Source organism: Rutilus rutilus (assembly GCF_951802725.1).
Source record: "Rutilus rutilus genome assembly, chromosome: 3".
Classification (NCBI taxonomy): domain Eukaryota; kingdom Metazoa; phylum Chordata; class Actinopteri; order Cypriniformes; family Leuciscidae; genus Rutilus; species Rutilus rutilus.
Genome location: NC_140211.1, coordinates 14,730,058 through 14,740,280, shown reverse-complemented (window position 1 = coordinate 14,740,280; position 10,223 = coordinate 14,730,058). Strand labels below are relative to the sequence as shown.

The 10,223-nt window shown below is 36.7% G+C and overlaps 1 protein-coding gene and 1 long non-coding RNA gene across 2 annotated transcripts; one reads left to right on the top strand and one right to left on the bottom strand.

Moving 5' to 3' along the window:
* Positions 1-2,054: 2,054 nt before the first annotated feature.
* fth1a (ferritin, heavy polypeptide 1a) lies at positions 2,055-8,237 on the top strand. The gene is made up of 5 exons (XM_084405511.1): positions 2,055-2,369; positions 4,661-4,766; positions 4,955-5,101; positions 7,590-7,715; positions 7,804-8,237. The coding sequence occupies exons 2-5, from the start codon at positions 4,665-4,667 to the stop codon at positions 7,960-7,962; spliced, it is 534 nt and encodes a 177-aa protein (XP_084261637.1). The 5' UTR covers positions 2,055-2,369; positions 4,661-4,664; the 3' UTR covers positions 7,963-8,237.
* Positions 4,954-7,067, bottom strand: LOC311288223. The gene is made up of 2 exons (XR_014626902.1): positions 6,717-7,067; positions 4,954-5,706 (listed from the first exon to the last, which is right to left on the bottom strand). It is a non-coding gene; the product is annotated as an uncharacterized lncRNA (long non-coding RNA).
* Positions 8,238-10,223: the final 1,986 nt, after the last annotated feature.

Here is a 10,223-nt window from a genome sequence, read left to right as displayed (position 1 = left end):
CACGTGATTACAGAGCCATTAAACTCGTTAGCGCCAACTAGTGGCCGATTTCTTTCAAAATTCTTACAGACCTCTAGGGGCTTGAGCCGAACATGCCCACTGAGTTTCGTTCTGATTGGCCTCCGTTAACCTTGTCTAATAGGTGCTCAAACTTCATTGGCCGATGGCGGCCATGTTTTTCGAGATACACCAATGTCCTCATAGACATACATGGCACCTTGGACCAAGACACTGCATACCAATTTTCAAGTCAATCGGACAAACGGTCAGGTGGTTATAGCCTGTTTTATGTTTTTTTAATGTTATAGCGCCACCATGTGGCTAATCACCGCGATTTCTTTACTGTGACCTTAGATTGACCTCTTACACATGTGTACCAAGTTTGGTGAAGATAACTCATTTACTTCTGGAGTTATAGCCATTTTAGTAAAACTAGCTCCGCCTCCTTCGAACGTTTTGGCGCCCCTTAGCGACCGTGAATCGAAATTTAAACTTTTTTTTAATAATTATTTATATTCAGAGACCAGAGAACATTTCTGCACTGGTCTGGTTCCGATCGGACAAAAAACCTAGGACTAGTTCGCAAAAGTAGGTTTTGGACAAAATCCAAAATGGCGGAAAATTTGCATACCGGAAAGGAAATCCTTGAGGCCTTTTTTGTTCGGCTTGAGCCAAGGATTCCAATGATATAAGACACTTGAGTCTGTGACAAAGGGTTGGTGAGATTTAAGCAAAAATATGCCATTTTTTTGGTTTTTGCACTGTAGCGCCACCTATTGGCCAATCTGGCTCATATTTTGATAACCTCTCCTCGATTTTTGTACTACCATCTGGCAAAGTTTCAAGTCTCTAGCACTTACGGTTTGGGCTGTACGATGCGTTTTAGGGGAAAATAATAATAATAATAATAAAAATCCTTACAATAACAATAGGGTTTCAGCACTTCGTGCTTGAACCCCTAATAAAAATCAGCACAATTACAATAGGGTTTCAGCACTTCGTGCTTGAACCCCTAATAATAAACATTTCTTAAACAAATCAGCTATTGGAATGATTTCTGAAAGATTGTGTGACAGTGAAGACTGTAATGATGCTGAAATATGTCAAATGTTCTTCACTCAAAAAAAAAAAAGAAGAAAAAAAGGTTGTTAAGAATTGATCACTAAAAGGTTCTTGTTCTTCATGGCATCACTGGGGGAAAAAAACCTTTTGCAACCTTTATTTCTAAGAGTTTATATTGAAATCAGTGTGATATATACTAGTTATTCTTCAGGCATGAAATCAGAGGGTTTTTTTTTTGCTCTATTGCGCAAAAAAAGCCCTATAATCCGATGAACATGACTGTTGTTGAGTCAGCGAGATACTCAGATACTCCTGACATCCTGTGTAGCATCAGGCTATTGAATCCAAACCTCTTATTACATACCACTAACACGTGCAATACTGAAGCGTCTAGACGTTTTTCCTTCCCCTGTATGTTTATAGGACTGCAATTTTTGGTCATTTTAATACCCAGCACTTCCAAAGCATGTCATTAATGCTTCTCAAATATAGGCACTAGCGAAAAGGAAAACTCGAATTATTGTATAGAAACTTTTGGACTCCTCTTGTTGCTGCATGTTTATAATATTGGATATCAGAATTTAACTCTAACTCTGATTTGAACTTTAAGTTGGGGGGCACGAGAACTTTAGATAAAAAGTATTGTGAAGCAGTTTTCACTGTTTTAATAAAATATGAGAGGTTAAATTAAAGAAATATTAATTGTTTTTACTCTGTAAACCAGTTATAGGAATAATAAGATCTTAAAAAGCAAATTTGTAGTGCCTTGAATCTCTAAAGAATTTAATTTTGAGGGGGTTTTATTTATAGAGTTTTTGTAATTATTTATTTTAGATTATGATATTCTCTATGTTGTAGATTATATATATATAGAGAGAGAATATTATAATAATATATATATATGTTTATTTAATTTTTTTTAGTTGTTATATATGAATGTTTTTCACATTTGTCTTGCCTGGCTTTATTTTGGGGTGGATCCTGTGACTCGTACGTGTTGCGTCATTCAATGACTCTGCTGTACGTCATACAAATACTCCTGCGCCACTGCACTTGAGTTCATAATCGTTTCAGCCACGAGGACGGACTGAAGGTTACCTGCTTCAACAGTGCTTGAACGGCAACCGAAAATCTGTCTTTTCGCTTTACCATCAACCAACTTCTTTGATTCCACTCATTTTGTTTTCGGTCAAAATCGACAATTTGGTTTTAAGACGCTTGCTTTAAAAAAGAAAATCTACGCGAACCGGCGTCGTTGACCATCTTTACGAATAACACCATTTCAAAGCAGTAAAACATACTAAAAGGTAAGTCTTCCATCAGCATCAACACATTTATTCATATATTCAATTCAAATGGTTTATTTTTGTTTTGATACACGAATAGCCTAACTCGCTAGGCATAGATAGAGATTGCTGCATCCATCACTAGCGGGCGTTATGCTAAGGCGCCATCTTTGTTTGTTTTGTTTTTTTATCGGTTTAGTAATGCATGGAAAAAAGAATTTAATGAAATAAAACTGGATTAACTTCGACTGCCTAATTGTCGTTCATCTGAATTGATGTAATGTTTGTAAAGGCCACAGTGTTCTCAAATGGCCGCCCCGTGTATATGACTCCTAATGTATTTTTATGATGTTAACGTTACCATTTTGCGTTTGGTATTGCGTGTGTAACGTTAACGTTATAGATTGGATTTGGAGCATTTTTGTTATATTCGCCAAAGATATTCAATAACATCGAGCAATTTCTTTAAAAAAATGGTGACGGTACTTTCCAATAAAAGCGGGTGGGGACTTCAGTGTCCCAATGTGTACAACGTTAAATAATTTTACACGATAATATTGCACGTCTTCTGGCGTCATGCGAAAGAATTGGTTAAATGTTTGCTAACTTTGGGCATTTTTTTTCTAAATAAAAATTTAAAAGCTGTAATTTCACAGTTCATTTTTGCGTGCTTAACAGCTGTTTTCGATAGTTGCGTCACAATCTTTTGTTTTCACGGCTAAAATGTAATTATTGAGGAATTGGGCACTGCTCTTTTGATGCAATGCAAGTGGATGGGGACTGGCGTTATTACCATCCAAAACGCTCAGAAAACGGTTTAATGTTCCCAGGCCACAAAGGGTTTTTCCTAATCCTTTATTTAGTAAACATACTTCCAGATTGTCTAGTTTTTTGTTGAATATGTTGTATGAGGAGTTACCCTTGGCCAAATTTCAGATGCGTTCATTCTCAAGATGTTTTTTGAAGGTGTCATAATTATAGGTGAGTTAATTATAGATTAGACTATGTACATTGGCCAGATCTCTTGAGTAGGTGAGACTGGACCAACAGGCCAAACCTTGAGTAGAATTATCTGTGCCATGCAGTCATGTGCTTTTCCTCATAACAAACAAATAAGAGGGCTAAAGATTAACACCACCTGTCCTGAGAATGCAGACCTGCCAACCTGTACACATTTTGCGTAGCGGATATACGCATTTTGACTTCAAAGTACGCTGGTACGATTTGTCACTTTAAACTACGCAAAAACCTGGTGACGCCTCTGTGCACGCGCAGTCCTCAAATCAAGCAACAGCAAAAGAAGAAGAGTTCGACCAATCATAGCGCTGGGTTCATTCCCCAAATAGCAAGCGGGGATGATTGATAGATGCGTAAGGCCTATCATTAAAAAGAGACTGAAAATCGGCACCAATAAAGAATCCCGTTCGATCCCCCTTCCACTCCCGCGGCCGCCGTATGACTGATTTCATAAGCGAGGACAGTAGGCCTACAGTACTTCTCCTGAAGGTAAACGGCCTGAAGTCAATGTGGAAAGTTTATTGTTGAGTTAACTTAATCTTATGGATTCGATGATAACACATTTCGCATGGATTATCTTAAAATACTGTTAAGTTATTCATGGTCACTCAGAAAAGAGGAAGACATCATTCAGTCATGCAAATAATAAAATGCTCAAGTAATGCTGAACTATAAATCTTGAAATCGCTATGGCTTAACTTTGTGATTATGAAAGTGCTGTGATTTATGGATTAGCCTAATGATAAGCGCGAGCGATGAGAAACAGGCGTTTATTTATTTATTCATTCATTCATTCTCAGTGTTGAGAAATGTATGTGTTGCGTTATTTTATTAATTATAGCTAAAGTACCTAATTATGTTACATTTTTAATTTGTATGAAAACTAGCGCGTTAGTTACTTATGGATTAAAAAGTACCGTTGTATCAGTGTTGCGCGAGCTCTTTCACAAACACGGACACGCACACAGAGAGAGAAGATCATTGTAAAATGAAAATTGACTGGCTAAGTTTAAATTGTGTTCTTGTGAAGAAAAAAAAAAAAATGTGCACGGTTGGCAGGTATGGAGAATGTATTCAATTTCGTACAGCATCTTACAGAGTTGTGTGACTTAAACACCTGCTGCTGTGCCTGGAACAGACAATAGACCCTATTATTAGTGGGTTTGCGGTGAGCAACGATGCGTGGTAATGCAGAAGTTGATGATGGAGAGACTACAATGTGTTCGTTAATTACAGGGATGTCAGTTTTTTTACCTTCTACAATCGAAAGATTTAATCTGTGTCCTCTCTTACAGAAACATGAGCTCTCAGGTGCGACAGAACTTTGAGGAGGCCTGCGAGGCGGCCATCAACCGTCAGATCAACATGGAGCTGTATGCGTCCTACGTCTACCTTTCTATGGTGAGAGTCCAAGGCCATTACAACACTTCATTCCCATTTGGAGTAAAGTATAGTGTTCTAGGTGAAAGGGATGGTGGGAAGGAGCATTGAGTTCAGTATTTGAATGAACTTTGCTTGAAAGTTTGGTCAATGATTCATTTCCTTTATTGCTAATTGTCTGTTCTGATTGTTTTATTTCTCTCATGCAGTCATACTACTTTGACCGAGATGATCAGGCTCTGAACAACTTTGCAAAGTTTTTCCGCCATCAGTCCCAAGAAGAGCGCGAACATGCTGAGAAACTGATGAAGTTTCAGAACCAGAGGGGAGGGAGGATCTTTCTGCAGGACGTGAAGGTACGTCTGTGTTCACGTGATAGCATTACAGTTTGGCAGGACACAGAGATAGAGGAGTGAGTTGGGGTGGGGTTCTTATCTTTAACCGACACTGACTAAACTTCAACTGACAGTAGGCATGTTTATTAAGCTGCGCTTTGCCATCGTGAGAGATTAAAAAGCATAGTGGGCAACCACAAATGCTCTTAGGACCGGGCGCTGTGACGTTATATCATGTGATTGGTACAGATTTTGTAATAACACTTTATGATGATTGCATGAGTTGCAAGAGGGCAGGGCTGATTTATCAGTTTCATTGGTAATGCAAAAATGTTAGTTCACGTGAAATGCTTTTAGGAAGTTGGCTTGGCATCTGACTAATTGCCATCACAAGTTTAAACCACATTTTGTCTATTGTTTAATCTATATTTGTAAAGCTGCAACAATTATTTTGATAATCTTGTGATTTATTTCTTCGATTAATCAGATGAAAAAAAGCTTACTTAAATGATTGACCGTAATTAATAATTAAAAAAGACTGATTTTAAAATCCATTATATACAAAATTTTCACATACTGCCCAGTGTTTTCCTCCAAGCAATGTGCAATTTAAAGGTAGGGATGCACTAGGCCTGGGCGAAAAATCGATTGAATGAATTAATTCGAATTTTTTGTTGCGGGCGATTTAAAAAATAAGTAAATCGAGTTTTTGTGTAATGATCATTTTGGTCGCATATGCTCCTGAAATTTAGTCTGCGAGCTAAAAATATATTTGGGAGCATTTGTGCGAGTGCAAATAATGGTTGTGGTGCAACCTGTTTTAATTTCTCTAAAAAAAAACGTTTGCAAATTACTTCACAGTGTGTACCTTATGTGCGCTGATATATAAGCACGAGAGAGAGCCCCGGTCGCGCGCGCACTCTCACGTCTTCAAACAACACGAGCGCTGTCTTGCTCTCTCTCCCTCGCGCATATTAATCAAAATCAATTGACACGATAGAAAAAGGAGGTTTTTTTTCTCCTGAATTACAGCGGAGTGTGAATTGTGCTAAAAAATAAACTGCTGGGATAATCACACAACTTGGCGGTTGGCAACCGTCATGTCCGATTCGCGAACTAATGACTAATTTGAACCGATTCACTTGAATGAATGGTTAAAACAACTGATCTGTCTAACACTGAACTCACGAGACGTCTGAATCGGTGTATAACAAATCGGTAACACTTTACAATAATGTTCCATTTATTAAATTCTAGTTAACTACATTAGTTAACATGTACTATTAATAAACTGTACATTGTTAATTTGTTAACCATTGTTAATGTTAATTTCAACATTTAGGCTAGGCTACTAATAGCCTACATTAGGCTATTGAAGTGTTTTTTTATGTTAACAAATAAAATAAAATAAAATAAAAAAACACTTCAATAGCCTAATGTAGGCTATTAGTAGCCTAGCCTAAATGTTGAAATTAACATTAACAATGGTTAACAAATTAACAATGTACAGTTTATTAATAGTACATGTGTTTATTGCTTTCCTTAAGTAGGGGGGGAAATCGGAAATAAATCGAATTAAAAAAAATAAAATCGGAAATTTTATTTTTAGGCCATATCGCCCAGCCCTAGGATGCACAGTATATTGGCCACCGTATCGGCCGATATTTGTTCATTTTAATGTTATCATCGGGCCGTTAAGAAAATTTGGCCGATATATTAAAGCCGATAAATGGATTATTTCCTTCAGCAGGAACGCTTCAGCTGCGCACTGTTCACCATGATGGATTTGAATTGCTTTAAATATGCAAGTCTGTCATATAGCCTACATAAAATTATGATGAGAACATTATAATTGTGTGCTTGGGACATGGCCTTAAATGGTGAGACTTTTTTGTTTTCGTAATCAGGCTCTCAAATTATATAAAAATGTATTTATCGGCTAATATATCGGTTATCGGCTTTCAAACATAGAATTATCAGTTATTGGTATCGACCAAAACTTTCAAATCAGTGCATCCCTAATTTGAAAGCAATGAAAACGAATATAGGCAATGTGCAATTAAACATTTTGTGAGCTTGCAGGCACTTGCAGCCCATGTTGCAGGCTGACTTCCTAACATGTATAGATAAGGATACAACTGTGACATGTTAGGTATGCTGACTATGCTCTGAGAAAAATGTGTCAATGCATCCGTCAAAGCAAAATTTTCTCAATTAGAAATAGTGTCACGTAAGACCTACAATCCAAACTTTCCTGCAAATTTGACCTAAAACTTAATGCATTAAAGGACGTTTTAGGCATTATATATTTGCATCTAACAAGTTCCGCAAAAAAATTTAAATTAAATGAGACCATGTATTTCTCTGGGTTATGTAAAAATACGCATTGCTTTTTTTAAATGCATGAATTAACATCAAAAATATATATTTTATTGTGACGCTGTTACTACATTTATAGGTACTGTAATATAAGATTTTGCTCATGCCACTTTATCTTTGTGTTTGACAGAAGCCGGAGAAGGATGAGTGGGGAAGCGGCGTGGAGGCGCTGGAATGTGCCCTGCAGCTGGAGAAGAGCGTCAATCACTCCCTCCTGGAGCTGCATAAACTGGCCTCTCAGCACAACGACCCTCACGTGAGTGTGACACCTCAGAAACCAATGCATAGACCATTTCAATCACAAACTAAACCTAATCCAAACGCACCCTTTTTGTTTCTTGCAGATGTGCGATTTCATTGAGACACACTACTTGGACGAGCAGGTGAAGTCCATCAAAGAACTGGGCGACTGGGTGACCAACCTGCGCCGCATGGGCGCCCCCCAAAACGGCATGGCAGAGTACATGTTCGACAAGCTCACGCTTGGCAAGGAGAGCAGCTAAATGCCCTGTCCAATTCCTTTGCTGATTAGTTTTGCTATAAGCCCTACATACCATCAAACTTTATTATGTTGTTTGACTGACTGGTCAACCTGTGTGTCCAGTTATTTAAGCAGAAAAACCTCTAAGCTTGTTTTGCTCCATAATGCTTTGCTGTTTAAAGTTGCACGTCTCATAAGCCATTGCTGTCTATATCTGTCTCCTACCTGCATGTGCTGTGTGATTCGTCAATGAAATTATGCTCCATATCAATAAAACAGAAACCTCTGGGATCTGAACTTGACTTGTGACTCTTAAGTGTTTCCAGGCTTTGATTTGAGCCCTTTGTGAGCATGTTTGAGTTTTTTTTTATGGAAATAGATGCAATTTATTTAAACTTAAATTAGTTTTCATTGCATATTTGAATCTATATTGAGTTATGGTCTGAGGGCAGGAGTTGTAAATAGTGAGTAAAGTAGTTTAAAAAAAAAAAGTGTGAAAGAGTTAAATGTGTTTGTCCTGTACAGTAAGAACCAAAAAGTTAATTTCTTCTGGTTTTAGGCTCTATGCATTACTGTTCAAAAGGCTGCATTTATTTGATTAATAATATTAGTTATTTAGTAGTATTGCTATTTAATAACTTCTACATTTGAATATATTACTCATTACTCTTCAGTGTCACATGATCCTTCAGTCACTTTACATCTTAATACATCCTTGCAGAAAAGTATTACTGACCTCAAACTTAGGTTGACAAATTTTCATAGCTGTAGCAGTATCTTCCTTTCAGTTTACTCCTGTGTGGGTTTGTTTTCTACATGTCACAATGTGACTCATAATTTGCAAACATTTGTATCAGGTTTTTATTTATGGCTAATCCAGTGATTAAGGTTTGATGGTGATATGTGACCAAAGTCGTCACAGTCTTAGGTTAGCTATGAGTAGACTCGCATTGATGCAGTGAATCTTTAGACACCCATCTGATCCAATGTTGTTTCAGTCCATTACAACACTAAGTTTATTAAAAAGCCACTTATATTACATTTAGGCCTAGTTTCACAGACAGGTTTTAGATTAATCCAGGATTAGGCCTTACTTAAATTAGGACATTTAAGTAGCTTTTATAAACACGCTTAAAAAAAAAAAAAAAAAAAAAAACTATACTGGCATCCATCTTGAGACAAAACAATGACGAGACATATTTTAAGATATGTCACTGCAAGTTGCACCGCTCAAACACGCATTTTAGTCTGGGATAGGCTTAAGCCTTGTCTGTGAAACTATAGCAGTGTTGAAAGTGTTAATATTTCAGCCAGATCTGACATTTATCTGTAGTCATTGCGTCAAAAGAACAAAAGTGGTTGAGAAGGAAATAAAAACGGGCTACTTCTCTTTTCATAAGAAGCAGGTGTTATAAAACCTGAGTATACACTTCCTCTTCTATCAACTGTCATTGATATAAAAAGTAAACGATGCATTTATATCATGTAGAAAAAACAATGAGCGGTTTCTGCAGACCAAAACTGACACAAACTATCCATTTGAAAGTGTTTCAGTTAATTGTGTAGGCCTACGTCTTTTGTTCCAATACAAATTATTCATTTTAAACCATTGCTACCTCAATTGTCAATTTCTGGCTTTAACTGGTCAGTGTTTATTCATTCATTCGGAATTAAAAGCTAATCACATGATGAATCCCATTTAGTGACTAAGAACCTTTGAACACGAAGTACAAGACTAAACATGACTGAATAATGAATTCATAATCCAGATTGTCAACAAAACAGATACGAGGAAGGCAGGATTAGAACGTGGTGAAACAAGAACAAGAGTTTGATCCAAACCTGTATTGCGTCTATGTGCTTGTCAAGATGAACTTGCTAAAATAAAAAAACTGCATGTCATCGTGAGCCCTGCTTTGTTACACTGATTATATATGCAATCTATTTTTACGCTCATTCTTACAGACAGGTTAGTGTCTTACTTTTAAGGCCATGCACATGCAGCAGGGAATAGCAGATTAAAGTATTGGTTGGTTAAAGTATATATTAACTATACAACTCTGTATTTGGATTTACCAATTTTATCAATTCACTCAAACTCTTTTTTTTTTCTTTTTTTTTTAAGAAAAAAAACAAAAAAAGGTCAAAAGTAACAGTATAAACATTTATAATGTTACAAATGATTTTATAAACGCTGTTGTTTTAAACTTTCTATTCATCAAAGAATCCTGATTTTTATTTATTTTTTATCATGGTTTCCAATAAAATATTAAGCTGCACAAC

Excerpts from the sequence above, each read along its gene's own strand:
- fth1a (XM_084405511.1), top strand. The coding sequence starts at position 4,665 with ATGAGCTCTCAGGTGCGACAGAACTTTGAGGAGGCCTGCGAGGCGGCC. Across the intron at positions 4,767-4,954 it reads CCTACGTCTACCTTTCTATG|TCATACTACTTTGACCGAGA; the intron begins GTGAGAGTCCAA and ends TCTCTCATGCAG. Across the intron at positions 5,102-7,589 it reads TCTTTCTGCAGGACGTGAAG|AAGCCGGAGAAGGATGAGTG; the intron begins GTACGTCTGTGT and ends TGTGTTTGACAG.